At 39.2% G+C, this 17,252-nt stretch overlaps 1 protein-coding gene across 1 annotated transcript in view; it reads right to left on the bottom strand.

Annotated features, from left to right (window-relative positions):
- The window catches only part of LOC122806065 (serine/threonine-protein kinase ULK3-like), a 631,732-nt gene that overhangs the window by 277,126 nt on the left and 337,354 nt on the right, over positions 1-17,252 (bottom strand). Inside the window, exon 5 of the mRNA XM_044076304.1 lies at positions 8,488-8,554. Within this exon, the coding sequence (XP_043932239.1) occupies positions 8,488-8,554 (67 nt within the window). The remainder of the gene's footprint in view (positions 1-8,487; positions 8,555-17,252) is intronic.

The raw sequence follows: 17,252 nt of genomic DNA, 5'->3' as shown, positions 1-17,252 counted from the left end.
ATGATGAAACCTTACTATGATAGGGAGGCCCTTATGCTGAGCATTTGCAGTAGATTGCAGGAGGAGTCTGAGGGAGATCTGGGGACTGATCTCCTCAGTGAGGCTTGGGCTGACACCTCAGTGGAAGGAGTAGCAATGTCCCAGCAACTATCTCCTACCCAGGTTCGAGAAATCCAAGCAGTGCTGCAGGAATCTGGGGACATGTTCACTGGGAAAACAGGGTGCACCTACCTGGTGCAGCACCAGGTGGATACAGGACCCCAAAGGCCTATTAGGCAGGCCCCTTACAGGGTGCCTGAGAGAGTCAGATAGACCTTGAGGGAGGAGGTACAGAAGATGTTGGAACTAGGGGTGATTCAAGAGTCCAACAGCCCCTGGGCCTCCCCAGTGGTGTTGGTGCCAAAGAAGGATGGCAGAACCAGGTTCTGTGTGGATTACAGGAAATTAAATAGTCACACAGAGTTGTATGCTAACCCCATGCCTAGGACAGATGAGGCCCTAGAGCAGCTGGGTGGGGCTAAGTATCTTACAACCACTGATCTTACCAAGGGTTACTGGCAGCTGCCCTTGACTCCCAGTGCTAGAGAGAAGTTAGCCTTTGTGGCTCCTTTTGGCTTGTATGAGTTCACAAAGATGCCCTTTGGGATGAAGAATGCCACAGCGACTTTCCAGAGGCTGGTAGATAACATCCTAGCAGGAGGGTTTGTCCTTGCTTACCTAGATGACATTGCCATCTACAGCCATTCCTGGCCAGAGCACCTTCAGCATGTCAGGGAGGTGCTGGGCAGATTACAGAGGGCAGGGTTGACCATTAAGTCGAGCAAATGTCAGGTGTCAGGTGGGTAGGGCAGAGGTCTTCTACCTAGGACATAGAGTGGGGAGTGGTAAGATAAGGCCAGAACCTGCGAAAGTGGAAGATATTCAGGTATGGCTTGCACCTGTTACCAAAAAGCAGGTGAGGGCATTCTTAGGGACAGCAGGGTACTACAGAAAGTTTGTCCCCAGTTACCACTGCTGCTTCTCTCATGGACCTGACAAGGAAGAACAGGACAGATATGGTAGTGTGGACCCCAGCATGTGAGCAGGCATTTCAGAAGCTTAAAGAAGCTTTGAGAGGACCCCCTGTGTTAGCCAGTCCAGATTACAGCAAAGAATTTGTTGTGCAAGTGGATGCTTCGAACTATGGGGTGGGGGCTGTACTTAGCCAGATTTCTTCAGAGGGGGAAGAGTACCCAGTGGTTTATCTCAGTCGTAGGCTCCAACCCTGGGAGGAATGCTATGCAGCTGTAGAAAAGGAATGTCTAGCCATAGTGTGGGCACTGCAGAAACTTCAGCCTTATCTGTATGGAAGAAATTCACTGTAATGACAGATTACAACCCTCTAACATAACACAGCCAGCCAGCAAAATGCCAAGTTGCTAAGATGGAGCCCGGGGTTGCAAGCATATATGTCAGTGCAGCACCACAGTGGGATTAGCAATGCCAATGCAGATGGGTTCTCAAGACAGGGAATGGGGTGAGGTACCCTCAGACAGAGCTAACTCTCTCAAGTGGCGTTTATCAAGGGTCACTTGAAAAACGAGCTTGAGTTCTCTGGGGGGGGGGTGTGAAGATTGGGGGAAGATGGGCAAAGGCTGCCAGCCTAGTGAAATAGAATTTAATACATAATTCTGACATTTGTAAATATAAATGTAAAATACAGCCTTGTTTCTTAAATGAAAGAAAACACTGTAAAATGTGAACTTCAAGATTGTAGCAACATTGCCATCTGCTGTAAGGAAAACTAAGCCAAGCATTTCATCTGTTCTTTTGAAGTTAAAATTATGTCTTGTATACCCTTTTGATCTAGATAGTGGTGCCGAAGAGGCTAACTGAACACATTCTTTCTGTTGTCTTAACTTAAGGAATAATTACTAGAGTGTACATATGAAATGTCTTTTATTGTTGTAGTTTCCTGAGCAGGTGTTAGATTGTTAAATAATGTAGCCTTTTGGCCTGGGAACACCATACTGAGTGTCAAAATGATGTAATGTGTATACTGGGAAAATCTAAGTGTCTGATGCAATCTGGGAGGGCCCAGCAGAGATGTTTGTTAATGGGTTTAAAAACTATTGTTCAGAGAGAGAGACTGTAAGCATTTTGATCTTGATATCCAACTCTCAGCACTGCCTTATGCTCTCTTATGTAAGTAGTATTTTAGAAGTATGTTTTCTTGTAGTAATATCTAGGAACTTAGAAGAAAGTTAGACTAAGTGTTTTTCTGTTATGTCACAACTTTCCTACTGTACTGTTTTAAGTTTCTGTGTGATCTCTGAACTCTTGAGTGGCTTTGTGGTGTAGTAGTATTGTCTTGTTGTGTTTTTGTGTCAGACTTTCCCAGGAATGTCTGTGAAACTGTATAAATACTTATCTCCAAGTGTTTGTGGTGTGTCAGCTACCTGGGCAGGGACACGAAGCAATGGTGGGACAGAGAGAGTATTGGAGGTTAGCTTGCCAGCTAGGTTGAGATCTGGACCCTATAGCTGTGCCAGTGGGGAGTCTTATTGGGGACCTGGGGAGCAAGGGAGCAACCAGCCCCAGACTGACTGTGATCTCTGTGTGCACTTAAGGGAAATTGTACTTTACTGTGTGTATTTGTTATCCTTTCCTCTTATATGAGACGCCCTCCCTGGTGTTAGTGGCGAGGACTGAGGCTCCTTGATTGCTGGGCCAGGGCACGGCCGTCACAGTCATGACCATGTAAAGCAAAAGATTCGCAAATCAGATAAAAATACAAAGACAATGACAGCAAAAGATTTAAACATGTTGGAGGGTAGCTGGGATAAAGAGGGAAAACCTGTGAGCTTACAGTGATAGCAGAAATCACGCCAGAGTCATATAAACAAAGAGTTACTTGTACAGAAAACAATATGTTCTCCAAATGAGACCATCTTCCAAATAAATATTTTGATAAGCAAAGAAAGGCCCAAGAGCAATATCACCTTCCACTCTTAACAGAAGACTGAGGAATGGAGATAAAACTACAGTAAAAAGAGATGGCTGTACTATACAGTATTTGTTCAGTCTGCATGTTTTTACTATGGATTACACATGTTTGTGAATCAAGTAAAGAAGTGTGCACTTTCACCAGTGTTAATGAACTGTTCCATAGACTTTATCTGTCTGCACCAGTTTGTGTCTGTATTCCTAGGTCACAGCTGAAAAGGGCTGAGGATGTTCGGACTTAATAATTCTATTATTGCTTGGCAACGTGAAGAATCAACAGGTAAAATTAGTACCCTTTATAATTCCAGCTATGTAGCTCAGAGTGCAATTGAAACAAACAACTCCTTGTTCAGAAGGTTTCTTACAGATTTTTTCCTTTCTCTTAACACTATTAGAAGTGAAAATACTACAAACCTTCTCAAGGTACAAAGGAGACCACTTATGAAAAAATGCAGAGGTTTTCCTTGTGACATAAGAATGTGGATGCTATGTACAATTAAACTGTTTTATCAGCACAGATTTCAGAATACATCTTGCATGGTAGAAAGACAAAACAAATTTTCCACCAGCAGTCTTTTAATACAAATTTACAGTTCAAAATCACACTTAAGGTGAAGATTAATCCAATTTATGCTGAAGCAGAACTCACTACTTCCCATCAGTTAGAGGACTGTCTGCTAAATGATCCTTTTGTTCAAACCCAATGGAACATGCAGGGCAGACAACAGCAAACAAGAGAAAGAAAACAGAGTAATAAATTTGCCATCTCTCCAGCTGATTCTATTCAAGACCAACAAGAAGCAGCAATCAGGCAGACAAAGTGCCAAGGAGGAGACTGACTTTGGGAGTCAAAAGGTTTCCTACGCCTCCAATTAAACTTATTTAGGGTGGGGGAAGGGATTAAAAATGCATGGGATATTCAAGCAGAGAACAGAAAGTACGGAAAATATCTGAAGTCAGACAGCATATCTTAGCTTAATATTTTTGACTTCAAGTTACACAGGCGAGAATGAACAAAAATAAAAAGTAGGCAGAAAAACGTAAGGAAAGGATGGCCAAGCTGAAAGACATTCGGCATAATAAGTACCTTACCGAAATGAATTATTTCTTTAAGAGTAACTTCCAACAATTACAAAATACTTTCCCTACTACTTATTTGACCATAGTGCAAATAACTGATTGTGCGTCCTTATGCCAACCAACATCAGTTCTGTCATAACAGTGAAATTACTCTTGGCAATCATGTCAGCTCAGTCATGTAGCTCCTTCACAGAGAAAAGCTCGGGGGGGCTCTCAAAAATTTGTTCAACAGTAATCAGGGCCCCAACAACTTGTTCTATTACCTCAAAGATGTACATCTGAGAAAAGGGCTACTACCTCTGCGAGAAGTACCACAGATAACACAGAACAGTTTATAGGGATATATACACATTTGCTAACTCATTACTGAGCAGGGTGATTGACAGAAAGATCCCAAGAGGGTGAACAAAATAGTGTGTCAACTATTTCTTGCCCCCTATATTGCAGAGGAACATTTGCCAAATGTTTCTACTTCAAAACATGAATCATAAAATACTGACCAAAAATGATCAAATCTGAAGACAAAGTTTAAAACGCCCAAATAATTCAAAACACCACAGAAACAGATACTGACGTACAGCAATACAAAAGTAAAAAAAAACATGTCAAAAGTGCTTCAAGAAGTAAGAAAGACCCCCTTCTCCCCTATATTCTCACATTATGGTTGCAGTCTCTTCTAAGTAAGAATACAAGGGCAAACATGATGGCGTAAGACTTCAGGAGAATGAATTACATTGAGCTGGCGTATAAGAATCAAACATCTGTTAGCAGACAGGCAGTTAAGCTATGGGAATAAAGTCAGAGCTGGAAGACTCAGGAGCTATGGACAATGTTCTCAGGAAGAGGCAAAAAGTGGAGGTCAAAGCAGCTACAAAAAAGAATGTGAAGCTAGCACAGGGCAAAAGATACTGCAGACAAGAATCGCAGCTCAAAGAGACTAGCAGAAGAAAAGGAAAGCTGGATGGTTAAAGGGGGTTAACACAAGGGATCACGGAGGGGGAACAAGGTCTTTTTTAGATACAAAGCAGACAGAAGAAAATTAGGGGAAGATCTGGACAGACACAGCAAAGTTGGAAAGGAAATCACAGATGATCAGTACATTGTTGAGATCCATATAGTCATCAATACAGTTAACTGAAAAACTGACAAAGCTACCAAACACCTGCCAACAAAATGTTTTTTCAGGGGGCAAGCCCCACCCTACACCCCCATATCTCCTGATAGTTATTTATACTAACTTTGAGATTGCACTACATCGGGGAAAAGGGCAAATTCCTCAATCCCACTGTCAGTCAGAACGGTTTGATGAACCAAACTGTCTACCACATGATCTCGACAATTTGTTCGTTCGATAAACTAACACAGACACCTGACCACATCTAGTCTAAACCACAGGAGCAAAGTGTCCGGGTGATGATAATGGCAAATAGATATGTTGAGGTCCATCATTGAAGGACATTCTCCAGAAACAAAGAGGTAATTTTTCTACTCTACCAGGCATTGGTCACACCAGACTGTGTATTATGCTGATCAGGAGACCTAATAAGGAAATCTACTTCAAGCTGCAGGAAAGACACCAGATGAAAGCCACGAGGACGATGGCTGGGGTGGAGGAGAAATAATATGTCCAAAGACTAGAGGAACTGAGGCTCTTCTCAGTAGAAGCCAGAATAAGGGGAGGGGAAGCATGATATGAACTCACAAGATCACGTCAAGGAGATATGATGAAGTCATTCTGAAGAGCAAGTAAATGGGAGATGGGTGGAAAAGGTTGCAGACTGTACTATCTACTTCCTGGACCTCCAAAAGTGCTTATTCACAGAAAGGGTTGTGGATACAAGGGATGAGCTACTTCCAATGGATGGAAGAGGAGGAGTCCACAGAGGAATTCAAGAAGGCATTTGACAAGTAGACAAAAGGTGAAGTGGAAGGTATAAATTAATACGCGAGGAATACTAAATATATTCAAAAGATAGAGCAGACAGGCTTACTGTCTCCTGATGTCAAACAAATATAATTCACATTTATTAGCATACCCTGAGAAATTCCTGATTCAGTGTTCAGTTATGTCTATTTAGATTTCATCTCTGTTACCTGGCCTTACTTCTTCCATGCATTCTATTATCTTTATTACTACTTTTATCTACTTTTGTAAAACGGTTTACGTTCTTACAGAATGCATATATTTTCCCTTTTGCACTACTGTTACTCCACAGCAAGTGCAAAATGGCCAGGTACTTTGTCCCATTTCAGTAGCATTGACAATCCTAGTTTCTGAATCATGCACTTTTGCTTTTGACCTCATGTTTCAATTTTTCAGACATTTCTGTTACATTTATGGAAGCTGTACTTTACATAATCTTATCATTTTTTATGTTCCTATGAGATTTCTAATGATCTTAAAAAAATAATGATGTTTCCTAATGTGAAATCTGGATCAGATAATGCTTTCTTCCTAACTTGTTTCCTGAAATGTAATTCTGGACAATTTTATTTATTTCTTAGTGAGTATATTTGAGAAATAACAGTTTTGAAAACTATACAACCTGTTGTCTTCATGTCCCCCTTACTGAATTTTTGAATGTATAAGTAATGAACAGCAGAGTTTTCTTTTGCTGCAAATACCTATACAGATCTTCTTGAACACAAGCAAATATATACCTTCCATCTGACATTGTCTCATATAACTCATAATACCTTGTCTCAAGCCACTTACAGCAATAATGCTTTAATCTGTCATCAGTAATTGCATTTAACACATTTGCAGAGTTATTAAATTTTGCCACCCAGGTATTTCATAGGAGTCTAGCGCAATGCATGTAACATTTACCATTGGTATCTCTACAGAAATTTATTATTGTATTTTTCTTTTTGCGAAGACTGATTCTATTGTATTCTTCAAATAAAGCGTGCACCACATTTTTTTATTTTACTCAGGATTTTTATTTTACTTAGGATTTCTACTATTGTTTTTTAAATGATACAGAAATTATTTCTGTGTGCTTTGTTTTCAATACAGCATTTCTGGTTGCAGATGTCAAGAATAACTGACGTAGTGATTATAAAGTAATAAAACTGACTTCATGTAATTGATTACTGTTAAAATAACCCACGTTTATCATGTTCATTAACAGCTCCCTGATACTCCTTGCCTGTTTCCTGCTGTCCTGTATATAGACTTAATTTTCTTTACTTCAGCAAGGTATACTTTCACTGTGGGGACGCAAGACATAACAGAGGAAATACATTTAAGATGGCACAGACAAAACTTTAACATATATACTTTTTGTAATAACTAAACAACACATTTGAGCTGTGTGTGGTATAAAACAGCACCACTTAATTATCCATGATTCATTAGAGAGCTCTACATTTAACCAATTTTTACAAAAAAAAAAAAAAAAAAAGACACAGAACCCAAAGTTTTTTTCCCCCACAGTGGCACAGCAGATGGTGTTGTTGCCTCGCACCAAGATGTTTCCTGGTTCAATTCTCGGCCAGGGTGTCTTCTACACAGAGTCTGAATGTCCTCCCTGTGTTCACTTGGGTTTCCTCTCGGTACCCTGAATTTTTCCTCAGGAAGATGTAAACTATGTTGCAGGTGTAATGAGGAAGAACGAGGTACCTGGGAGCATATGTTCTTGGAGTGTAATGAGTTGTCAGACTTTAAAAATTACCTACAGAGTACTCAGGAGTAGGCAGGAATAATAGGCGAGCAAATGAGTATAACTAAGGAAATTATTTTTTTGACCAGGGATTGAATTGCGTAGACATAGTAAGGCCTTGTTATTAATTTTGGTGGCTGCCAAAAAAGCAACTACTAGAAAATGGAAATCAAAATCTAAACCAACTATACTTTAAGCACTGAATACTGAAACAGAGATAATAGAACAGGAAGTGGGATCTTATAAAAAGTTAGGAGTGATTTACATAAGAAAAAATGGAAATTGTGGGAACAACATATGCAGAAAAATGTTTTGGAGGAGGAACAAGATTTAAGAGAAGGCAAGAAGTGAACAATTCATGTAATGTTGCACGGATTATATGACATCTAACAATATATGTGATGTATAATGTTAGTATATGTGAATTTGTTATGGTGGTTTGATTACTTTTATATAAATGTAAGTCTATGTCACAAGTGATAATTCAAATAATAATAATAATAAACACAAAAAGCTAATAAAAATCACTTTACTTTCGCTTATAACATGAGATAACAGTTGGTTCTTCATTTTTTCAGTTTGCACAAACTGTATCCGTGCATAGACAGGCACATGTATGTGCGCATATACAGAAATGTGTGAACATGAAACGGCAAATAATTCATAATTTTCCTATACAGAATAAAACAAACACATTTTAACATTTCATGAAAATGACTTGCATTCAATGTGACTGTGATTACTATATTTTACTTACATCCTTTGACAGACTCTGAAAAATGATCCCGGTCCATAGATATGGCATCTTGCTGTGTTTCTCTTATCTAGAAATGAAGATATTCACTTTACTGCACAGTTTTGTATTCATAATGCATTGCATACCCTTTGACATTTAACAGAATGGGCTGGTACATCGTAGTAATGAAATTATTAACTTTGCACACAAACGGAGAATGCCAGAAGAAGAACTAAGAGATGTTTTACCTTTTTACTAATCTACTCCACTCTTTGACTCACAAGAGTTTAAAGAACAGAGCAACATTATCTCATAACATCACCCATTAAATACCTTCTTTTACTCTGAGACCAAGAAAACATGTTTGATATATATATATATATATATATATATATATATACATATTTATATAACCTTGTAGCAGAGCATGGTCCAGTAAACATACGAGTGTCAGAAGTTTCACTGAATACATAAGTGGTAACTATGTGAAGAGTCGAAAAAGTTTGTCTATTGACCGAGTCTTATAGTTTTTTAAACAGTGCCATTTATCATATGTGGTACCAGATCCATTTTTCCCAATTTTTAAACAGAACACTGCCCAATTTAATTTTTAATACATTCATTTATTAAATGAGTAAATGAATTGGTTGTGTATTCTTTTCACTAGCCAAGAAACAAAGGCAAGAGTAGCCAATCAATTAGCATGTTTTTTTGAAGTTGGGGGGTGAAAGTGGAGTACCTGATGAAAACCCTCACTTACATGGGGAAAATATTCAAGTTGGGAACAGCAGTGCTACACACTATATCAACAGCACAGTAATGTCACTGTGCTAGTTCAATGAGGAAATGAGTTAGTTCATTAGTTAAGTTACATCAGGCACAGGTGTTTATTCTGTTTGAACTAAAAGTGCTTGTTAGTGAAATGATTTGGCCTGAGTTATGCAGTTTATAACCAGAAGCCTATAGATTATACTCCACTGTAAGCAAAGTGGCACAGTAATTAAGTATCTGCCTCATAACTTCAGAGTCAGGAGTTCAATCCTGACTGCTGGTTATGATCTGTGTGGAATGTGTGTGTTCTCCTGGCATCTGACTGAGTTTTTGTTAGGTATTCTAGTTTTGTGCTACATGCCAAAATATGATGGTTTAAATGGCTTGTCTAAACTATACTTGTTACTTATTTTATTATTTATTTATTTACATTTGTTTACTGGGAAATTCCAATGGGACACAGGTCCTTTTTCAGCAGAGGCCTGGGGAGAAAAGCTCCACAGAACAATAAATGAGCAGCAGAGTACATGAAAAACAATTGAATATACATACAACAGCAAATAATACATACTGCAGCAAACATTTTACATATATATATATATATATATATATATATATATATATATATATATACTGTTAACACAATGTTTGTGTTACGTCTATATATATATGTATGTATGTATATATATATATATATATATATATATATATATATATATATATATACTGTTAACACAATGTTTGTGTTAAGTCCAGGAAGCATTGTATCTGGGAGTCTGTGGCAGTGTAAGTTTCCCAGTCTATAGGGTACATACGGCTAGGGTGTTTGGCTGGATGGTGAGCACTTCTAGTAGGTTTAGGTAAGAGTCATAAGACTCTAGGGGCATAAATGGTGACCTGAAGCTAGCCACAATATGGGAGGGACCTTATGGTGGCTTGCATGTGGATGAGCTCCGTGGTATCATCCTGTTTAACCAACTTGGAAGTAGGTTTGTTACCAACATAGATTGAGACACCTCCACCTTTGGCCCCCCCGTCTGTGCTATTGTTGGTCTATGAAGGGGGTTAATGGAAGAAACATTACACTTTATTGAATGCATCAGAATGGCCTCCTTATTGGAAGTGCAACACTTGTAACTGTCAGTCCTGACGTTCCAAAAAATAAAGTGCAACTTCAGTAAAACTACAGTGAATGTCAAAACATGTCATAACTGTTAAAATTTTTTCAGGATAGCTTTCTGAACACCCTGACCTCCCTCCCCATGCTACAACTTCAAGAACACAGTACCTTAGAGTAAAGGGGAAAACTCTGAGATAATCGAACTTTGGATTTAGTATACCTTCTCCCTCACAATGCATTTATGTTTTTTTTTTTTTTTTCTTAGAGTCACAATTAAGGTTCTGGGAATATTATCAAGCATCATTATGAGTGTTGTAGCCAGCCAGTGTCCAACTGCCCTTAAAATACCTCTTTCCCACTCATTCCCCAGCAACTGTGAAGTCATCTGATGCCTTACACTGTACCTCTGCCATAGGCAATACATTCCAGGGCCTTACCACCTTCTCCATGAAGTAATATTTCCTCCAGTCTAGCTTGAAAAATTGATCTTCAAGCTGCGATCCATGCTACTTTGTCACCTGTCCTTCTTCACCGCCATTACTCCTGCTTGTCTCCAAACCATATCCATTTAGTGCAGCTAAAATCTAAATATTTTACCTTCTCTTTTCTAACACACACCTGCTAACTTAAGCATCGATTCATACAAACTCCCTTCATAAACATCCTCATTTAGTAAATTCTGCACTGCAGGTTTTATACCAGTCCAACCTTCTTTTGTTATAATGACTTCCAAAAGCATACACAACACTCCAAATTTTCTGGTAACAAAGTGTTCACCTTAACACATCAGGACTCTAACCCCTCTTTCTGTCTATGCTCTCCAGTATCTTACAGACCACAACACTGCTTTTCAAACCAAAGATTATGAATTACATTTGGACTAACTTACCTCCAAATCCTTTTCCCCTGCCATCCTGCTTAGGGCAACCTTTCCAAGACTGTAAGTTTCTTTTGTAAAATGCATAATGTTGCATTTGTTTTACATTAAAGCCAATCCAACACCTGCCCACTCATTACACCAGCAACCACAAGTCAGTAAGGAAAATGGCTTCACTGCCCATAACTGCCACACCAATTACTAATTTGCTAGTATTTAAGTTAATCTTGTTTTTCATGCCCTCAGAGATATTAAGCACAAATGTATTAAATAGCATTAGTCCCACTACAGGCATCTGTTGCACATCACTGTTTTCTGATGTGTCCTCGCAGCTTCTCCTGTAACAACCATGCCAATATCTTATCAACATATGAAACACAGTTTCAAATGAGGCTTTGCCGAAGTCCCAGTATCCCACGTTAACAAGACACTCTCCTGAACACAACTGTGACCTAGTTTTAGAAATGAATCAAAAAGAACTGGGAAGCTCAATGCACGATGTGATTACACCATCAATCACTGACCAAAACATTAGAATTGCTGTGCACATACTTACCAAACTTCCAGGTTTTTAATGCATCTCATTCAGAATAGCTTACCTCCCCACCACCACTACCAGAAGAAGGTGCTTGTTACAATTACTTCGACAAAGCAGTACTCATTGTGCTGTGCTGGGGGGGAGTAGGGCAGTGGATTCCCTGTGTATTCTTAAGGGAAAATGTACTTGGTGCAGAGAGCTGAATCTGAAAATACTGTGTGTCTATCTTTTTCTCAGTGAACATTCCCCACCAGTGTCAGTGGTAAGGATAGAGGCTCCTTGATCACTAACCCAGAGTAGGATGTCGCACTCCTCTTTTTGTGGACTGCTGATCCCTTTGATCCACAGCAAAAGTGAGATCAGTGAAAACAAATAAACAGAAGAGAAAGTACTCCCTTCACCATTTACTTTGTAACTTGTCAACTGGTTGGAGTAGGAAAAATCAAAAAGAGATGCCCATGTTTTCTAAAGTATTAAATCTCTTGTGCCAAGGAGAAAAGAGATGAATTGGAAGTTCTCAGACAGCTAAATAACTAACAGTTTCTTTTGCAAGGGAGTCTCAGGTCAACAAACAACAGCGATAAACTGGGAGAAGGTAGTTATGAGCTACATGCAGGCTTCTTAAGATAGTAAGCCATGTAGAATGGTTATGTCAAGGTCAGCCTTTGCTTTGGAAGAAAGATGCATCCAAACTCCATAGTGCTTGGTGAAAGTGTAGACTGACCAAACAGAAGCAGCAGAAACATCTTGCAAAGAGACCTCTAAAGCATGTAGCAGGTAATACTACTGCTATTAAGGAATGGGGCCTGACTGACACAGGATGGAACAGTGATGTTACTTCCCTTAAGGAATGGAGTCTAAATGACACAGGAAGGGACAGTAATGCTACATCCCTTAAGGAATGGGGCCTGACTGACGCAGGAAGGGACAGGGATGCTACTTATTTTATTTTTATTTTACATTTGTTGACCGGGCTAGTCTAGCTGGAGAAAATTCCATTTTCAGTAGAGGCCCGGGGAGAAAAGCTCCACAAAAATAAGTACATAGAGACAAAAAATATTAGTATGCATGTTAATGAAACAATAATAACAAACTGAACAATTTAAGATTGTTACTACAAGTGTTGATTTCTATCATACATAGTTACAAGAAAATAAGAAGCTATATGTCTTAAAATTAAAGGTGCATGAATTAATTACTTCCCCTCACAGTTACAGACTAGGGGGAAAAGATGTTAAATTTTATACAGATAAAACAGAGATACATGTAAGATAAGATACAGGGAAAGTAGGTAAAGAAAAAGAGTGTAAAGAATAAGGGGAAAAGAAAAAAATAAATAAAAGGGAATTAGATTATGAAAAGTATGAAGTTAGGACAGTAATAGGCAATGAAGCAAATTAGAAGACAGTGTGGGAGGAAGGGAAGAATGCCAAGTGGAGAAGTAGAGTCAGAGAAGAGGTAGTTATAGTAAAGTTAAAGTATTGGGAATCAGGATAATCAGGTTTGCTACAGGAGCAGAGCCAGTGATTTTGGAAGTGGAGTTTAATATTTTGTTTGAAGAGAGGCAGTGATGTAATCTTTGTTATGTTGCTAGGTAACGAATTCCATTTTGAACCTACAGAATTGGTAAAAAGGGAGTCACCAGCAGTGTTGTTTGATTTTATGGAACTAGTCAATAGCTTCGTAGATGAGCGGAGAGAGTTGAGATTATTATAGGGGATTATGAGTTGAGAGAGTATAGGGGTGTTGTTTGGTTGGTACAGTATTTTGTGGGCAATGATAAGTTGGTGGATTGCAAGATAGTTCTGATACTCTAGCCAGCCTAGTTGCTTCAAGTTAACACAGTGATGCGTTCTGTAGGTGTTACCTGTAGCGAAACGGGCAATGTTATTGTAGCAGGTTGTTAGTTTGTTTAGGTTGTTTTTCTTGAGGTTGGTGAAGATAGGTGAGGCATAAAGAAGAGTAGAAATAAGATGGGAGTGAGCAATCCTAGTTCTGGTAGATGGAGTAAGGAATGGTCTGATTCAAGGATCCTATTTTTCTGTTGACTTGTTTTATGGAGTTGTTTATGTGTTGGTTGAAAGAGAGATTATTATCAATGGTAATACCTAACAATTTAGTGGTAGAGTCAGGTGAAATGACAGTGGCACTGTTGGAGTAGATGGAAAAGTTTAAGGGGGATGTCCTAGAAGTGGGTGTGAAAAGGAGCAGTTTAGTTTTTTTAGCATTTAATAAGAGGAATCGACTGGAGAACCATGTTTCTATGGTATTAAAGACTTTTTGAGTAAGAGAGATAAGCTCTGGGGTGGAGGATGCGGAGCAGATGAGCATAGAATCATCAGCATATTGAATGCAGGTTGCTTGAGGGATTATAGTATGAAGATCGTTAATAAAGAGAGAAAAGAGAAGTGGGCCAAGAATCGAGCCTTGTGGAACTCCGATAGAAACAGGCAAAAGTGAAGAAATATGGTTGTCCCAAAGAACAGCTTGTTTTCTATTTGTGAGATAGGAATTACACCATTTAATGGCTGGGATATCAAAAGATAGGGATTCAAGAGTGTTAATTAATAAGGAGTGGTTGACCATATCGAATGCTTTGGAGAGGTCAATGAAGAGGGCAGAAGAGAGTAGGTTGTTATTACGGTTTTGATTAATAGTGTTTACAAAGGAAAGCAGGGCAGTAGTAGTACTATGATGTGGTCTAAAACCATGTTGAGAGTTTGCTATTATGTTGTGAAGAGAGAGATGTTGTACAAGTTGATGGTGGATACATTTCTCCATGATCTTGGCTAAAGGTGAGAGGAGAGCAATTGGTCTATAGTTAGAGTATTCTAAGGAGTTTCCACCTTTATGAAGTGGGATAATATGAGAGACTTTCCAGATATCTGGGATGTTTCCTTCTTTGATTGTCCTATTTATGAGGATAGATATAGGATATCACGATAATCTTAGCAGCCTTTTGTAGAAAGAGTGAGGGAGCTTGTCAGCAGAGGCGGTACAGGGTTTTAGTTTGTGCAGGAGTCTGTATATGTAAGATGTGGAGACAGGTTGTAGAGAGAATTTAAAGGTAGAGTTTCTTAGGTTACTTGGTGGGTTTAAGTTGTTGGCATTTAGTTGTTTAGCTAGAGCTTGGATAGTTTCAGTGAAGAAAGAGTTGAAAGCATCTGCAGTTTGCTGAGGGGTATCAGGGTCAGCATTAATAGGGGGAGGTGTTTTGGAAGTACCTGGGGAGAGAAGTCTATTGACAGAAGACCAGAATAGCTTAGAATTATTGACATGGGTCTGTTGTAGTTCAAAGTAGAATTTCTTTTTGTCAGATATTATTGACTTTTTTGTTAGATTTCTGAGCTGGCGGAAGTGTAGAAGATCTAGGTTATTTCTATGGGATCTCCATGAGGCCCAGATTTTATTTCTGGTGAGAATAAGTTTTTTGGTTTCATGGGAGAGCCAGAGGGCAGTATTAGATTTCATTCTAATGATGCATTCAGGAGCATGTAAGTCAAGAATGGATAAAAAGATTTTGTTGAAGGATAATACTGCATTTTCAAGAGGAAGTGTTTTTAAGGGATTCCTGTTGCATGCACTAAGTTCAGCCTGAAATAGATCGGGATTAAAATGTTTGATGGTGCGTATTTTTCTTGTAGTGGGTGGGTTTACACAATCGGCTTTTTCCCTAATTATGAATGTTAAGGAGTGGTCACTGATATCATCTGGCAAGGTTCCTGCTTTGTAGTTATCTTTAATTCTATTTATAAGTATCCAGTCTAAAATGCTTTCTCTATTACTATGTTTGTTCAGCCTAGTAGTAGAGGTGATGGTTTGGATAAAGCCGTGTAGATTGATATGAGAAGAAGGATTTTCAGTATTAATGTTATTCCAGTCTATGTTCAGGTCACCTAGTATAATAGTTTCTTGGGGATATGTAGTAGATATCCAACTAAGATAATTTTCCAGGATTGGTATATTGTCACCAGGTGGGAGGTACATACAGATAATATAAAGGGATTTTTTGGAATTCAACTGGAGTTTTGTAATGATTGCTTCTAACTTGGTATCTTGGGATGGAGAGGCAGGAAGGGTATTGATATTCAGATGATTTTTAAAAAGAATTGCAACTCCACCACCTTTGCGGTTGGGACGGTCCAGTCTAACTATATTGTAGCCTTGGGGAATTATCTCAGTGTCTTTGGTGGTAGGTTTCAGCCATGTCTCTGTGAGGCAGAGAATATCAAATGAATGTGTATGAAGGAGGGCATGCAGGTGGGGTATTTTGTTGTTTATGCTTTGGGTATTAAGATGTCCTATTAGGAAGCTGTTATCAAGTTTGTTTATTGACACTAGGGGAGAAGGGAAAGTAGGTCCAGGGTTGGGGTGGATGTCCCCATCTTGGAGGGTAGGATTTCTAGGTTTGAATGTGAGCTTACATACTAGAAGGGAAAGTGTTTTAGCTTTGTTATCTGTAGGCAAGACATAGCTGAGGTGTTTAAGTCTATGGAATTTAGGTAGTTGGAAGTTGGGTGTAGAAGGAGTATAAGGATATGAATTAGGTGGAGAGATCAATGTTCTAGTGTGTTTGTGTATATAGAAAGATTGGTCGTAGAGTGATTCCTCATAGTAGGATAGGAGGTAAACTGAGCATAGGGTGGAAAAAAGTAGGATTGAGAGTAAAATCTGGGTTGGCATGTAGGGAGCCATGGTGAGAAGAGTAAAATATGTGAGAGATGGAAGAGAGGAAGTAAGAGAGATGAAGTAAAGGTAGTATCCTAGACTTGTGTCAGAAAATAGAGTAAACAGATAAAGGATAAGAAAGAGGGGGTTGGAGTGAGACAGAGAAAGGTGTAAAATCTGAGTGTTAGTTGTAGTGGGAGGGGTAAGAGGAAATTAGAGGAAATAAGGTGGGAGTATGTGGTAGTGTGTGGAAGTTAGAGCGGGAAAGAGCAGGATAGGAAGGTTAGGATAGGGGGTGTGTCTAGGGAGCTATAAGGGTAGGACCCCTGGGGGTGGGTGGGAATTGGGGGTAGGGAGGGGAGCGGAGCGGGTAGAAACCACAGAGGAGAGTAGGAGAGGAAACAATCAGGAAGATAGGTAAAAAAGTAAGTAGAAGTAGGTATGAAGAGGAGAGTACAATAGTAGACAAAGCAGGCAGGTTTTGCAATATAGTGCAGAATAAGTATAGAAAGGAGATAGATAGGCAAGAGGTAGAGCAGAGAGCCCTAGTGTAAATTGGATAAGCAGAGAGGGTAGCAGAGACAAAAAGTGTGTAGGAGAAAAGTATAGTGGGCGGAAGGGTTTAACCGAGGAAAATAGAGAATGTTTAGAGGGTAGAAGAGATGAAGACCCTAAGGACAGATGAGCTATGTAAGGTATCCCAAAGGAGAAATGGCTAAGGTTAAGAACAGAAAGGGGTAGCCAGTGGTATAAAGGGAAAGCGAGAGGATAAAGTAAGTCAGCTGGGGGAGAGCTCAGCTAAATGGTAGGAG

Source organism: Protopterus annectens, chromosome 7.part0 (assembly GCF_019279795.1).
Source record: "Protopterus annectens isolate FY-2018-M chromosome 7.part0, PAN1.0, whole genome shotgun sequence".
Lineage (NCBI taxonomy): Eukaryota > Metazoa > Chordata > Ceratodontiformes > Protopteridae > Protopterus > Protopterus annectens.
The sequence above is the reverse complement of the archived record's forward strand: the minus strand, read 5'-3'. Positions and strand labels throughout refer to the sequence as shown.